The sequence below is a fragment of the Vespa mandarinia genome, chromosome 2 (assembly GCF_050613455.1).
Source record: "Vespa mandarinia isolate Hongniang chromosome 2, ASM5061345v1, whole genome shotgun sequence".
NCBI classification, from domain to species: Eukaryota; Metazoa; Arthropoda; class Insecta; order Hymenoptera; family Vespidae; genus Vespa; species Vespa mandarinia.
This window is the reverse complement of record NC_140811.1, coordinates 2,772,501-2,789,210: the sequence shown is the minus strand read 5'-3', so window position 1 is coordinate 2,789,210 and position 16,710 is coordinate 2,772,501. Positions and strand designations below refer to the sequence as shown.

Below are 16,710 nucleotides of genomic sequence, written 5' to 3'. Positions count from 1 at the left end.
GGAAAAAAAACATAATAAATTGTTAAATGAGGTAGAATTTTTAGGAATCTTCGGAACAGTTAGAGTAGCAGTGTTACACTTTCTAATCCTTATATGAAAGTTCATTCAGATGGAAATTCTAAGAACGTAAGAAATAGAAAAGTAACGGCGACATTCTAAATTCCGGTTTTATTCTAAAAATTAGTGAAAGCGAAAATTTTTCAATTGTAGATAAATTAGATGATTTACTAATAACATTAGATAAATCATATAGGGATGATGTTTTTAATACTAAATAATTTTTTACTAATAAAAACTTTTAGTTTTTCCTTTAAGTTTGTTTATTTGACTTTTATATTGCATAAATAATATATTAAATAAAATAATAATGATAATAGTAATGATAATAAATAATGATAAGAAAGAACAATTTATTATTATAAATGCATAAAAAGAACTAAAAAAATAAATAAATAAATTGAAAAAAAATAAGTTGAAGATATTAATAATATTCTAATATTTAATAAAATATACTTCTTTCCTTCATTTGCACAGTACTTTATTGTGATAATGTTGTTTTCTTTTAATCAGCATTTCTCACAAATGATTTAAATAAAATTCAGGTAAATTATAGCCTCTATATATATATTGTTTTACATTTAAATTACAGAGCAATTTTTTTATATAATTTTTGTTATAAAAAATTAAAAAAGAAAAAAAAAAGAAAAAAAGAGGGAAAAGATATGTTTCTCAAAACAGACAAACAGATAAAAATATTATATATAATGAAGTTTTTTCTATTTAATTCTTAATACTATTTGGCAGTATCATTTAATTATATGTGTATGTATGTAATAGCACATCAAAAAATGTTCATAGCAATAAAATAAATATATTGAGATCCATGAGCAAATAAAATGAAAGCTTAAAATATATTATTAAATCAATGAAGATAATCATATATCATGTTTTATAACACACAGCAATGAAATATCATTGCATTATATATATATATATATATATATGTATATATCTATATGCATTTAATACACACAATACTAACAATAAGCGATACAAATAGATGATAATATAATTTATCAAATACAGTCTATAATACGATTATTTTTATGATTTGTAATCTATGGTTTATGGAGAAAAAAATTATGGAGTATTCGTCGTTAATACTAAATTACATATATATTGAAATATATATATGAAACAGTCTTACGTTAAATAATTATAGGAATACTTTGAATTTGAACTTGTATAGAAGCATAAAAATGATCAAAAATATATTTACCAATTATCTAAAAATTCAAATCCAGTCTTTGGTATACATCTTTCTTCATCTTCGTGATTTAATTGAGAAGACTGAAAACTACTATAAGAACTAGGTGTTTCTAAGAGAGCTGTTGATTCATTAATATCACTTGACTTTGTTCGTGAAATAGCTACAAGTGTATTAGATTGACTTTTATCCGAATCTCTATCGTGTACCAAACTTTCCATATCATCCTCCAAATTATTTTGCAATTTTAATAAGGAAGTTTTATTAATTAATTTTGCAAATATACTCTCGGAGTGTTCGGTATCTATGTCACTATTACGTAAATTTCCACACGGTTCATCTTCAAATATACTTTTGGAATAACACTCCGATTGATAACGATTAGTTTGATTAGAATTATAATTATCGGTAATTGAATTAGTATTATTTCTTTGAGTTTTAATTGGACTTGAAAAATGAGGAGATTCTCCGAAATGAGATCTCAGACATTTGGATGTAAAATCTTCATTAGGATCTATTAAATTTAAATTCATTTGTGATTGTGTCATAAATGAAAATGGTGCAGAATGTTCATCTCGCCATTTTAATGTCTGCAATAGAAAAGACATAGACATACAATGATATATAACAAAACTACAACTATTTATGACTACCTTGAAGTTTTAGTTTTAAAGAATTCTATTTAAATATACTTACAGATCCTGTTTCATCGATGACGTATTTCATGCCAGTCTGAATACGAAGTTTCGGATACCAATCTGGTAATTCTTTAGTAAGTTCAACTTCCTTAACTGCATATTGTAAAGCTACCTCGGGTTGAATTATAGTTTCATTAATAGCCTGGTTCCGTTCTGATATGCTCAAAGTATTCCAAAGACCCTCATAAGCTTCTTTTGTCACAGTTATATCTTCGCCTATACGTTGAGCCAAAGGACTTAAACTATAAAAATATTTTTCTGCTCTCGAACTAAGTGTACCTGTACTCATTATGTTATACTAAAATATAAGAAATAAAAATTATCTTAAAAAATAAACTTTTAAAGAATGTAACATAAATTTTTACAAATTTTCCATATACGTACATATACACTTTCTTCGAATTTGAAAATTATTGTATAACCTATACACTTTAATACTACTATACTAATATTATTATTACAAAATTATAAATTATTATTGTAGTTATCTATACGTAATAAATATAAGCATAAGCAATTCTATTGTCTTTCATGATGTCTGTATCAATCAAGATCAATAAATACAAATTACCATTATGTGCTACAACACATTATATATCAATAAATATACTATTAAAAGAATTAACAAATAGAAATTGTTAATGTGTTATCAATTTCGACATCGAATAAAAATTAATCGTTTAATTGTAATAAGATCATGGCTAATATATGCTCGCACTATTTCACCCACCAAATCGAAAGAAAATTTCACATTGCACAATAATGGCGTACGCTGATTGGCCAGTTTGAAAATTTTTTCCAAACAGTAAAATTACCGCGGAAAATACAAAAGTCATTAAAACTTACAATTTAGTTTAGCCTTCATTTTCGAATAAATGTCTTAATATATTGTAAATTAAAATTAATAAAAATGTTAGATGAAGGATTTTGAATTTAGCTTACGAAATTAACCAATTATTAAATGTTGAACTGGTAGAATCTATTTAAATATAAATAGATTATACATTAAATATAAATACACATTATATATTATAATATTTATATTTTAGATTAAACAAAAAAGGAATATTTGCAGTGTCTGATTGCTTCCATATATGTATATATATATGTATATATATATCTACTTTATCAAAATATTATACTAATCAGGTTTTTATTATTATACAAATATATACGGCGATCATATTATCATTATTATTGTGAATCAGTTCTTATTACACATCTTGGTTTGACAGAGTTACTACATCTATATACGAACAGAATACATATGACACGTATGTATGTATATATATATACATATATATATACATATATATACATATATACATATATATATATATATATATATATACATCCATATATATAACATAAAACATGATGGGAGATAATGACTTACAAATAACAATGTATCAAGAGGAATGATAATAAATAATAACTGAGTGCTGTGTTATTTCGTTGACCATAATTAACAATGATTTAAATAATGTTGGTAGGTATGTGTACCTTTAATTTCGTGTACGTTTTAAGCATAAATTTCATTAATATAGAATAAACAAATGTATTAACTAAGTATGAATGTCCCTTTTCACAAAAGATATCTATATACAATTCATTATCGTACTTTAAAATACAAAATGTAAACGATAAATTAAATTTGTTAGATTTATATAATTAATATATAGTAACGCGCTATTTTAATTTCATAACTTCTGAATTTCTTATTTTTTATTGGACGCAAGTAGTAAGATATACATATATATATATATATATATATATATATATATATATATGCATATGTACATATATGTGTGTATATATATATATATATAACAAGAATGAATCGTCGATTAGAAGTTTCGAAATACACTATCTTGTTAAATTAGCAAAAAATACTCTGCCTTTAGATACATCAGCAACTTTGTGGATTTTGCATTTGTACATAAAAATTGCTGTAAATACAAAAACTTTTCAATAACATTGAAAAAGCGCGCGATAGTAAATATCCAAATTAAAATAATATACAATTTCAATTTATTATATTTTTGTTCAATATTTATGAAAATAGATTACTTTTCTTTGACCTAGAGCAAAAATTTAATTGTATATAATAATAAATTTATTTAATAATATATGTAATATTATTACATATATCATTAATATATGTAATATGTGATATATATACTGTTAATTATAACTATACTATATAATGTAAAATTATCTACTAGTGTGCTATGTTAAAATTATATAATTTATAGATTTAACATATAGATAATGTGTCTATTTTTAATTAAAAAATAATTATAAAACGTATTGTTTTAATCGCAAACTTTTAACAAAACTAAATATAATATTTATATTTATATATTAATTACAATTATTTTAGTAGATATGTTTTCAATATTGCATATTGAATATACTGAAACATACAATATTTTAACAAAGCACACTTCATATTCAAATCAATACTGATTTTCAACACCATCAAGTTACATGAACGTAAGTGCTGCACCGCACCACTTTTTTTAATCTAAATTTTACATCAATTCTTTTTTTAATTTTAGAAACCTAAGCTCTTTACCCACAATTATCATGTTTTTAAAACATGTATTTCAATACATCTTATTTGATTAATTGTCATTTTATGATAGTATATTGTCAATATTTGTGAAAATAATGCATTTAAATAATAAAATAATAAAATATACTGAAAGGGACTTTAACAGAATTCACTTTTTAATATTGTTTGTAATAATGGAAAAATGTTGTGCAAGCACAAAAAATTATAAATATTTTCAATATTTATTAGTGCACCTTCTTAAAAGAACAATTTTCCATGTGAAAATGCCTGTTAATAAATTTTACTGAACTCTCCCTTTTTTTTCAAAAAAATACATTACATTGATAAATTTACACATGAAATACACCATTTACTGTTATATTAGTGGAGAATATGTGAATACACAGTACATAATTTATTTTTATTGATTATAGTTTTCACGGACCATTCAGAGTTATTGTAAACATATTGAGAAGTTTTCCTAACTTTTAGGATTTAAGAATACTGTTGTGTTATTCTAAAATTATACAAATTAAATTTATACTTCTGAAAAGTGAATTGATAATTCTGAAAATGTTCATCCCCTTAAAAATAAACAAATAATGACAAAATATTATCCATTTAATTGTATCAATGTTCAGATTTATATAAATAAATCTAAATCATGAGATACATATTTCTAAAGAAAAAATTAAAATTAAAAAAAAAAACGAAAGATTAGAAAAAAACAAGTCATGGAAAGAACAATATAACATATGAATTATCCAAGTTAAAAAATAATGATTGTGAAAAACTTGAAAAAAATAAAAATAAAAGATCCTGCATAGTATGATCACCAAAGAATTTTTTTTCAGTTATGACGTATTAGTATTAGTCAAATGTTTGAGAGGACCAATACTCAGTACCGATGTAGCACCAAGTGCGCCTAAATTACATGTATTAGGATTTCTAGCACCATCTATAGTTATTAGTGGTAAACCAAAATATCCTCCTGTTTGAGCACTTAATTGTGATAATGGTATATAACTTTGAATCCCCAAATTTGTTAAGCGATTCAAAACGTGTGAAGATTTTAGATCTACAACTGGAATAGCCAATTCTATATTTCCATTTGGTGACGTAGGATCAGGTTCCCGGTGATAAGTTTGTTTGTGCGAAATTAGTGCATGAGCTGATGGATATTGAGCAGTACATAAATTACACCTTCAAAAAAATACAGATTTTTTTATTAATATTATATACAATTATTTAATAATTATATATATATATATATATATATATATATATATTATAAAAAATAATAGAACTTACTTGTGATTAAGTTTATTTAATAATCGATGATTTGCTAAATGCTGTGATAACATTTCTTGATTTTGGAAATTTTTATCACACATTTGACAATAAAGTGATGTTGCTCTGAAATAAACATATAAATTTCAAGAAAATCAAATACAATTGAAATAAATAAATATATATATATATATATATATATATATATCTCCATACCTTGGAGGCCTTCCTCGTCGTATAGCTGGTACTTGAGGTGGATTATCTTGCGTTAAATCTACAGTAGGTGGTCTAGGTGGCCGATCTGCATCATTTATTGGTGATTTATTTTGCTTATTTTGAGGAACAGCAAATTGACCTTGTTCTTGCTGCTTTCTTTGTGAATTTGCTGGTACAATAGAAATAGCTGAATTTAAATTAAGAGATGGGACATTTAAAGATGGTTGATTAGAAGTAGGCCTTTGTTGTTGTACTGATGATTGGTGTTTATTTTGTTCACCTGTTTTATTTTTATTTGCGGCTGGTGTAACTGTAATACCTCTAGCTGCTAATACATTTGCTACGGCCTTTGCATCAGACTTCTTATTACCAGGATTTGTTGTATTTTGAAGTTGAGCTGAGGTAGAACCTTTTGATTAGTAAGACATTTCTATATTTTTGAAATATACCTCTTCAATATTTAATGTTAACATTAGGTAAAATAGAAATATAGTAAAACGTACAATAATTCAATTAGCAATATATAAAACATTTTTAAAAATTAATGAAATATAACAATGACTGAATAAAAAAATAGAAAGTAAAAAAATAAAATGGAAAGCTATTGTTCAGAAGAGGCACTTCAATGAAATTAATCAACATAAAATATTGAAAACTAGAATTATATAAAATTGATATATAAAAATATGAAAAAATAATTGTTCAAGCATCATAAAATATAATTATTTAATAAGAATATTATTAACATCCTTGAATAATAATATCGTATGAAATAAATATAAAACATAATATAAATAATGTTAATAATATTCTTCAGAATATTACAACACAATTAGTTTCAACTTACCAGGTTGTCTAACACTAAGAGTTATTGAATCCGTAAGATGTATTGTTGAATCATTTCTATTTGTTGACTGTGTCGTAGCTCCTTGAACATTTTGTATTACAGGTAATCCATCATTTCTTTTCTGTTGTGCAATAACATGACAATCTGCATCTTCATTTCTATCTGGCATTAAAACATCCATCTTTCTTTGTTTTAAAGGAGAATTATTTTGTTGTTGTTGTTGTTGCTGTACTTGCATTGTTTGTTGCATTGGTCTTTTTAAACGTTGACGAGGAACTACACCACTTTGAGGTATGCGTGGTGCCCTAATAAAATTCATATATAAATATTAATTACTATAGCTTGGTACATATACATTTAACATATTCAAATAGACATTTTGAAGATTATAATTAGCTTAAAATATCTTACCTAGTGTTTTGTGTAGCCGACGGATATCGTCCGCGTGATATTGGTTGAGGAAGTTGGGGATGCATTTGTGCCGGTGTCATCTGCGGATATGGACCAGGTCCATATTGTGGATATAAATGAGATAAATGAGAAGGGTAATGCATACTCTGCGGACCAGGAACTCTATATAATGATGGTCTTCCTGGTGGCTGTACAAAATAATTTGGTCCTGGTATCATAGTATTAGCTCCTGGTGGAAGACTTGGAGGTAATTGTGTTTGTGGAAGAGGCATACGTTGCACTTGTTGAGCTAGTTGCTGTACAGGTGCTGGCAATTGTTCAAAATTAACTGGTGGTATTATTTGTTGGCCTGTATTGGCTGTAGTATATGTTGGAGAATTTGTTTGATGAGGAGATGTCAATGGAGAATTTGTATTAAGTTGCGATGGAGATTCCATAGACGGAGCATGTGGCGAATGCGAATTCAACTGTGGAGATGTTCGGCATAAGTATGGTGAATTTTGATTTAAATGAGGAGAATTCGTATTTAAGTGTGGTGATAATTGACTAACATTTGGAGAAAGTGACGTTCCATGCACTTGAGACTTGTGCATTGAAACTTCTACTGGCGAATGGAAAATAAGATTGGCACAATCTGGAATATTGCAATGATAATGACCAGCTTTACTACGATGCTCATCAAGATGTGCTATATCCTTAAACTTTTCATTGCAAACACGACATGTATTAACAGTTTCTGCTAATTTCTCTAGAGAAACATATTCAGTTTCAACAGGCGGTAGACTACTTGATATCGATTCACTTTGATTGCGTCTTTGGTGTTCAATTAAAAAATTTTGCAAAAGTGAAGTAGAACTTTCAATATTGTTTTCATTTGAATTTTCTCCTTGTGCCTCATTCTCCTTTAAATTAACTTTATCTTTATGCGTTAAATCAGTAGACGATTGATTCCAATTAAACCCAGTTGATGTCTCTGTAGATTGTTTTGGATCATCTTCAGATACAGAATGATTAGAAAATGTGGAAGACTTAGAAATAATGCTTATGGCTGGATTTTCTTCAAGATCATGTATCATATCTACTTCATTTGCCGTATCATCATCTTCATTAACAGAAGAAATAATTAAATGATTCACAGTTCTAGAACTGAAAACGTTTTCATATGTTTAATAAATATATTAGCCAATTAATAAATATATTAACCAATTAATAAATACATTAACATAATCATAAGTTACCCTGATTGTTCTCCCAACATCTTTAGATTTTCTATAGTTTCTCTGCATGTTGCTTCTAAGGCATCAGATTCTTCATGATCATCTGATTCTAAATACCTTTTTCCTGAATTATCATAATGATCTGTCCCATGTAAATCATCAATGTTTTGATCTTCCTTTTCAGATATATTTGCCATATCACTCCCTACTCCAGAATCAACTTCATTGATATCTAAGGATCGTCTTTCGTTTCCTTCCAAAGCATTATCATTATCAGTTTCAAATTTCTCATAATCATCCTATAGAAATTTGAAATATAATTTAGACAATATAAAAACTTAAATAACTTTTAATCTATAAAAACATACATCTTGATCTACCATCACGTTTTCGAATGTTTCTTCAGTTGAATTTTCTGTATCTTCTGTATCTGTTTGTTCATTTTTATCCTCTGCACCTGCCACGTCTTCTGTAGAGTAATTACCTATGTTCAAATTATGATTAGTATTGACAACAATAAAATTCTCAGACACCGATGATTTCTTAAGTGTTAATTTAAGAGGATCAGTATATGTTGTTTTCTTAAGTTTTAATTTGAGAGATTGACTATTTTCTGAAGTCAACCAATACGTATCGTTGTAATTTCTGTTCAATGTTTCTAAATTAGTAACTCTCTTAAGTATTACACGAGGCCTTCCTAAATGAGTGAAAATATGTGTTCGTAATTGTTTCTTCGTTGTATATTGTACTTTACAAATTTCACATTGGAACAATTGTCTGGATAAATCATACGGTGGGCTTTGTTTATCTATTTGTTCACCTGTAACAATACACAGAATTATATTTCCAATTATAATAAGTATCATATTCAAGTTAAAAATGAACAAGAACAGAAACCGCCATTTTATATTAACAAATTTATAAATAGATTAAAAAAGATAGATATATTTCTTCGTTGATACTACAAAAAAAAAAAATACCTAACACAATTTGCCGCGCTTTCGTGTCTTATGAATTGATTACACCAATGTCACCAACGTTTTACATCATCCATGCAGATGATTCGTTGATCATATTGAGCATACTATTCTCGTTTATCTCTACTCACTAACCGATCAAAATTGCAACGCTCTACTATCACAGGATTGATGCTATGTAAACAATAAATGTATTTTATATTTATAATGACGTACGATAATACTAATGCGGAAAATGACTTTTTTTATTGTATATACGAACTGTTTAACACCCAAGTAGATTTTTGTTTTGCCATGAAAATGGGACAACAGATCGATATCATTTAAAGAAGGAATCCGATTGGTTCATATACTCGATATACAAAGTTCCCGCCACAATTACTTTCGAATTAACGCGATCTTAAACACGAGGCTTGTCGATCCGCCGAGTAGATGTATTGTCGTATATTTGAAATGTTCGTTTATTTATTTTTTATAACAAAAATAATACGATCAAACGATACAAAAAAATTATCGAAATATAACGTAAACTAACGTAAAATAAGAGAAGGTAAGAGATATATATTTCTAATAGATTTCTAATGTAAATCGTTAATATAATGGTATGTGTGTGTATATATGTATATATATATATATAATATTTTATGTAAAGCAAACTTCCCAATTAATTAAATAATAGGAAGCAAATAATGAAATTATTTATAAAATAGCAAATAATGAATATTCATAATGACTAAAGCTATGACTATTAACTAAATATAAATTCATTGTTAAATTAAATATTAATTTAAATTTATAAGATATATAAATTATTTTGAAATGTTACTGGATAATATATTTTCTAAAAAAACCATTCGTTTTATATTATGTAAATTTATTAAAAATGGTTGAATTAAAGAAAAATAAAAAATGTTCAGTAATGGCATAGCCAAAGGATTAAAAGAATTAATTTAAAAGAAAAAGAAGTAAATTAAATAAATAGAAATTCAATAAGTTTTCATTAAACAAAATAACATACTATTTTCATAGATATTATATATTCTTTTGATAGAAAGGAAACAACAGCTCCATATAAAGTTATATGTACTCGTTATATTCCTTTTAAAATCCTTATGGCTTATATACATTCGTGTAATTTATTTACATGAACATATAATATTTTTCTATTAATTTTAATTAATGATCACATACCAAATGTCTGTAGAAAATCCACATCATTATCGTGATAAATTGTATCCTTTTTGGACAATCCAAATTTTCTAATATGGTTTTCTAATGGATCATTCATTTCCAATCTGTAAATAGTAATACAAAGCTTTTTTATTAAATATTATCAATTTATTAGTTGTATTTATAACAAGACTTGCAACGTTTTTAAACATGCCATACACAATTATTTACATAAATATGACTACACTGTTTTGCTTCTTTTCCTTTTTATTAGACTAAAAGATAGATATATATATATATGTACATATATATAAATAGAGTACTTACAGGCATTGTTGCCAACAATGAAAATTTTCATAAAGTTAACAACATAAGTTCATCTGGAAACTCGCATGCGAACACTATTGTACATCGTACAATAACAAAACGAAACATTCGAAAAAATGGCTTGTATTCATCGAATCTTTCGAACCTCAAGTATAAAAATAATTATAATCTTTATCGTTGATAATCACATATAGATAATTCAAAACACAATAATGACAATTATTCGACATTTAAGAGGCCATACGAACAAATAGATTTTACATCGATGTAACGAATTCGTACCCAATATTCAGGAGAAATGGGGCCAATTAAATACGCGCGCTGGATAAATTTCCAACGTGAGTCAAAGTGACTACGCGCCAAATCTTTTCGATCTCTTTTTGTATTCTTTTCTTTTCTTTTCTTTCTTCACCGCACTACAGTGATCAAAGATCATCCATTCGCACCAAGGAGATCATCTTTCTGATCTTCTCTTTCTTGGTTTTTCACATCGATCAACAGGAGAGAAAGATCCGTAAATAACGACATAAACAAACGATGCGATGAAGATTTCTTATCGTTTGGAGGATATTAACATTCCTCTTATTTTTTTTTTTTTTTTGCATATGATCAAATATGGCTGACAATGTTATAACATGACCACAGCGTATTCCTTTGTACGATACATTGACGCGGCGACCGTTTAACGATGGTGAAATCGACGTTTTTACTGCCACCGGACGCCTTTAACTTATTCTATCTCAATTTTATTATTAGTACGTGTTATATTCAGCCGCCAGTATAGCGGCGCCACCACAATGAAACCGCGCAACAGGACAAACAACAGCGTGAATTCTTACCGGACTGTTGAGCGCGGCTCAACGTCAGAGGTTCAGATTCGTTGTATCTTGTAAGGGCGCACGCGCGCGCCCGCGGACGCGGGCTGGCGAGCATGGAGCAGCGGGAGCCGACGGCGGGCTTCGCTCCCCACTCCGGGACGCTTGCGGTTTCCCTCTTTTTCCCCCACTTTTTACCACTCGTTTACTCTTCGTAGGAATGACGCTCGTTTAACCTGCCAACCAGCTCTCCCATCACGCTTACCTTTTCCCCCGTCAGCTCTGATACAGCGTTCCTTTATGAAGATTTCGAGGGTTCGTTGTCGACTGCGTACTTGTATGGTTAAACGTGCGCATGCGTTAGTTCTCCTCTAACCCTTTGCATGACACTAGGCGGAAGTATAAAGGGAGAGCAGCCAGATGCATATGACTGTAGGCAGGCTCGCTTCGTCAGAGGAAAGAAGAAAATGAGAAAGAGAGAGCGAGAGCGAGAGAGAGAGAGAGAGAGAGAGAGTGTGTGTGGGAAAGGGAGGAGGAAAAGAGAGACAAACATAGAGATAGAGATAGAGAGGGAGATGGGTAGATAAAAAGAGAAAGAGAAAAAGCGAGAACGAGTGGAAGAGATGGGAAACAACTCGAATTAAAATAAAATCAACTTAATATGCATTTGAAAGCTTGGTGGGGAACCAATGAAGCGATATTGACGCAGCGTACCTCCTACATTCCCGGATAAACTCTGTTTTTTCTTTTTTCTCCATTCTATCTACTCTCTCACTCTCTCTCTCTCTCCCCCCCCCCTCTCTCCTACACACCGTTTTTTTTTCTTTTTATCTTCGATCCCAGTCGTTCGTTCCTATCTTCTTTTCTTTTGAACTTCATTCACTTACCCTATTGTATCTATACGAATCCTCTTCCCTTCCTCCTCCAAAGTTCCATATTATTCCTTTTTTCCATTTGGATTTGTCCCAACTGAATCCTCAACCAAGTGAGTTCCTTGTTACCAATTGCCATTTACTATCGTCTATCTTTGTTATTTTTTTGTAAAGCGTAACAATGGCAAGTTTTAACAATATTTACGGAACTACTGATTCTATTTTGCAAATTTTTCGTTTTCATTCCTGTAACGTGATAACGAACGACGAACATTAAAATTATAAATTTAAATTGGTTAATCGATCGTAGCTGCAGCATTTATATATACATCTATGTATGCATCTAACTACGTACATACATACACAACATACACAACATACATACGCATACACATACAGACATTAATCGGGGGTGTGTCGTTTCAACATAAACGTAACCAAGAGAACCTTTAAGAAATGTTAGGCACGTATTCGCCTTAAAGAACCAGTTTTATCTTGAAAGCACGCAAGCAAGGCGTGGTCATTAATGGTTGGTCGTCGTCTTGGAGGACGAATATAGTAGGGGAACCCAACGGAACATGTCGAAAACGGCCGAGAGTGACGTTCCTCTATTGATCGTAAAGCGTGCTAGTATTAGTGTACAGAGCATAGCTGTAAGAAACTTGTGCACGTTAACATTCACACATATGAACGCATATACATGCATACAATGAACTTACCATCAGCAACATACATACATTAGAAAGCACACGACATATTCGAAAAGCTCCATGTGCTTGATTGATAAAAGATCGTAACCTTTTTGAATTAGCTTTGAAAATTATCATATAAATTAATATTATTAGAACAATATCATGAGAATTCAAAAAAAAAAAAAAATAGAAATAACGAAATTTTCAAGTTCACATTTATTAGATATTAATGACCCAACTTATTATTGCTTCACAATCTCCATCAGTTACAACGATGGAACAAATATATTCTCTACAAAATGGATCAATACTTCTGAAAAAAGTAACGCGCGTTGGCTTTCCTATTTTACTGTTTCTGAAATAAAAAAACTTTGATATGCAATCAGATGGTTAAATATACATACATGCAAACACAACACACAAACACACACATATATATATACATATACATCCATCTATATATATGTGAATATATGTATATATACATATAATCATATATATGTACATCTATATGTGTACATGTTTATATGAATATAAATGGCATTTTCACTGCAATCATACATGGTTATTGATCCTATTCTTTTTCATTACATCTCGTCTTTTGATTATTAACAACATCAGTAACAGAAACAGCATTAACAAGAGGCTTTGTGTTAGTATGGACAAAGATTGAATCTTCATAATGAGTGACAGTGAGTGAACTGGGATTACCAGGATATAGTAGTACGAATGTATAACCAGAATAAGAAAAGAAATGAAAAGAGATGTCGTAATAAAATAATAGACACATAACATATATATATATATATATATATACATGTATATATATATATCTATACATGTTTATATATGAATATACATATATAAACAAGTTTATATGAATATAAATGCAATTTTTATTCCAATCATCATGGTTATCGATCCTATCCTTTCCCGTCGCATCTTATTCTTTGATTATCAGAAACATCAGTAACAGAAACAGCATTAACAAGAAGCTTTGTATTAATATGGACAAAGAGAAAATCTTTGTAATTGGTAAAAGTATTACCATGATACAATCAATATGGTTCTATAACCAGAATATGGAGAGGGAGAGGAAGGAGAATAGGTATCACGATAAGATAATACACACATATACAGGCATCTATATATATAGATGTCTCATATAAATAAATATATATATATATATGGAATATATATGGAATATATGGGATATATATGGAATTTTCACTGCAAGCGTACATGACTATCGACCCTATCGTTACCCGTCGCTTAATCTCTTTTGAAAGCACCAACAGCATGTACAGAAATTTAGTACTAATATAGTCAATTCGAGGCGATCTCTTGGTGATGTGTAACAGAAAATAAAAGGGATAATAGCATTACCACGATACAGTAGAATGTTTGTATAACCAGAATAAGAAGAGAGAAGAGAAGGAAAAGAGGTGTGGCGATAAGATAATACATCCATATACATATATCTATATATGTATATATGTACATGTATATACATGTATATACATGTGTATATATATATACATATATATATATATATGTTTATATGGTATATATATGGAATTTTTACTGCATGCATACATAATTATCGATCCTATCCTTAGCCGTCGGATCTCGTCCTTTGAATATCAGCTGCATCTATAATAAAAACAACATGAATAGAAGGCTTTATTCTAATATAAACAATGGACGGATCTTCGTAATGGATGACATGTAAATGAAAAGGAATAATAGCATTACTACGATATAGTAGTATGGATGTATAATCAGAATATGGAGAGAGATGGGCAAGAGAAGTGTCACGATAAGATAATACAAACATGTACACACATCAATTTATATATATATATATATTTATATATATATATATATATTTATATATATATATATTTATATATATATATATATTTATATATATATATATATTTATATATATATATATTTATATATATATATATATACATGTTTGATTTATATATACGTGTATGTACATGTTCATTTATACATGTACATATGTATACATGTTTATATGGAATATATACGGAATTTTCACTGCAGGCATACATGATTATCGATCCTGTCCTTACCCATCGCTTATTGTTCTTCGATTGAAAGTAGCAACAACATGAAAGATTTGTATTAATATAGTCAAAGAGGGAATCATCGTGATGTGTGACTGTGAATGGAAAAGGGAGGATAGCATTACCACGATATAGTAGCACGATTGTATGACCAGAATAAAGAGAGAGAGGCGGGAGGTGGAAGAAGAGGTATCGCGATAAAATAATACACACATAACACACATCTATTTATATATGTCATATGTATATATATATATATACATGTGTATATGGAATATATATGGAATTTTCACTACAGTCATACATGATTATCGATTCTATGCATATCCGTAGCATATTGTCCTTTGATTGAAACCAGCAACAGCGTTAGAGGAGGTTTTATTCTAGTATAGTCGAAGAGGAGGGGATCTTTGTGATGGTTGACAGAGAGTGGAAAGAGAATATAGCAGTACCAGATATAGTAGTATGAATGTATAACCAAACATATATATATATATATACACATACATGTACATATATACATATATACATATATACACATGTTCATATATACATATATGTATGTACATATATTTACATTTGTAAATGTGTATTTATGCATATATATACATATATATATATATGTACATATATACATATTTATATGGAATATATATGGAATTTTCAGTGCAGGCATACATGATTATCGATTCTATCCTTACCGGTTGCGTATTGTGCTTTGATTGAAAGCATCAACAGCATGTAGAGGAAGCTTTGTTCTAGTATAGTCGAAGAGGGGATCTTTGTGATGGGTGACAGAGAGTAGAAAGGGAGAATAGCATTGCGACATATAGTAGTATGGATGATAACCAGAGTTAGGAGGGAGAGAGGGTCAAAGGAAAAGAGGTATAGCGATAAGTACGTTAACCCAGAATGCTCGACTACTCTTACCGCAAACATCTCCTTTCGTCGTTGGGCTGCGTAGAACTTTTCCAGCTTTAATTCCATTTTGTTGAGTTTTGCATAAGTTTCTCTCTCTCTCTCTCTCTCTCTCTCTCTGTCTCTCTCTCTCTCTCTCTCTCTCTCTCTCTCTCTCTCTCTCTCTCTTTCTCTTACTTAATTTATACTTAAAAGAAGAGAAACCTGTCTGGAGAAGATTTCGACTCTGCTTCAGATACACCGCAAGTATATTCTATTACGATATTATTCTTATCTCGAAGAATTTATAGTCACTATAAAATTTTGCTATTTATACAATGTCCTTTCTCTCTCTCTCTTC

The 16,710-nt window shown here is 28.9% G+C and overlaps 2 protein-coding genes and 1 long non-coding RNA gene across 13 annotated transcripts in view; all 3 read right to left on the bottom strand.

Moving 5' to 3' along the window:
- Positions 1–1,081: 1,081 nt before the first annotated feature.
- LOC118439803 (uncharacterized) lies at positions 1,082–2,899 on the bottom strand. The gene is made up of 3 exons (XM_035861963.2): positions 2,350–2,899; positions 1,964–2,263; positions 1,082–1,857 (listed from the first exon to the last, which is right to left on the bottom strand). The coding sequence occupies exons 2-3, from the start codon at positions 2,252–2,254 to the stop codon at positions 1,276–1,278; spliced, it is 873 nt and encodes a 290-aa protein (XP_035717856.1). The 5' UTR covers positions 2,255–2,263; positions 2,350–2,899; the 3' UTR covers positions 1,082–1,275.
- Positions 2,900–3,742: 843 nt separating this feature from the next.
- Positions 3,743–12,910, bottom strand: LOC118439797 (uncharacterized). Of its 11 annotated transcripts, none has more exons than XM_035861940.2 (10): positions 10,978–12,237; positions 10,672–10,775; positions 8,872–9,323; positions 8,525–8,802; positions 7,287–8,432; positions 6,876–7,180; positions 6,309–6,425; positions 6,029–6,197; positions 5,834–5,938; positions 3,743–5,725 (listed from the first exon to the last, which is right to left on the bottom strand). In XM_035861940.2, exons 2-10 carry the CDS (start codon positions 10,766–10,768, stop codon positions 5,377–5,379), a joined length of 3,018 nt encoding a protein of 1,005 aa, XP_035717833.1. In that variant the 5' UTR covers positions 10,769–10,775; positions 10,978–12,237; the 3' UTR covers positions 3,743–5,376. The 11 variants fall into 11 exon arrangements, with proteins under 11 accessions (XP_035717833.1, XP_035717829.1, XP_035717831.1 ...); XM_035861936.2 differs by having other exon boundaries at positions 3,744–5,725; positions 6,029–6,215; positions 6,309–6,437; XM_035861938.2 differs by having other exon boundaries at positions 3,744–5,725; positions 6,309–6,437.
- A 680-nt stretch (positions 12,911–13,590) lies between these two features.
- The window catches only part of LOC118439808 (uncharacterized), a 3,708-nt gene continuing 588 nt past the window's right edge, over positions 13,591–16,710 (bottom strand). Inside the window, exons 1-3 of the long non-coding RNA XR_004837656.2 lie at positions 16,383–16,710; positions 14,953–15,009; positions 13,591–13,711 (exon numbers count right to left, since the gene is read on the bottom strand). The exon at positions 16,383–16,710 is cut by the window's right edge and continues 588 nt beyond it. This is a non-coding gene — a long non-coding RNA (uncharacterized LOC118439808). The remainder of the gene's footprint in view (positions 13,712–14,952; positions 15,010–16,382) is intronic.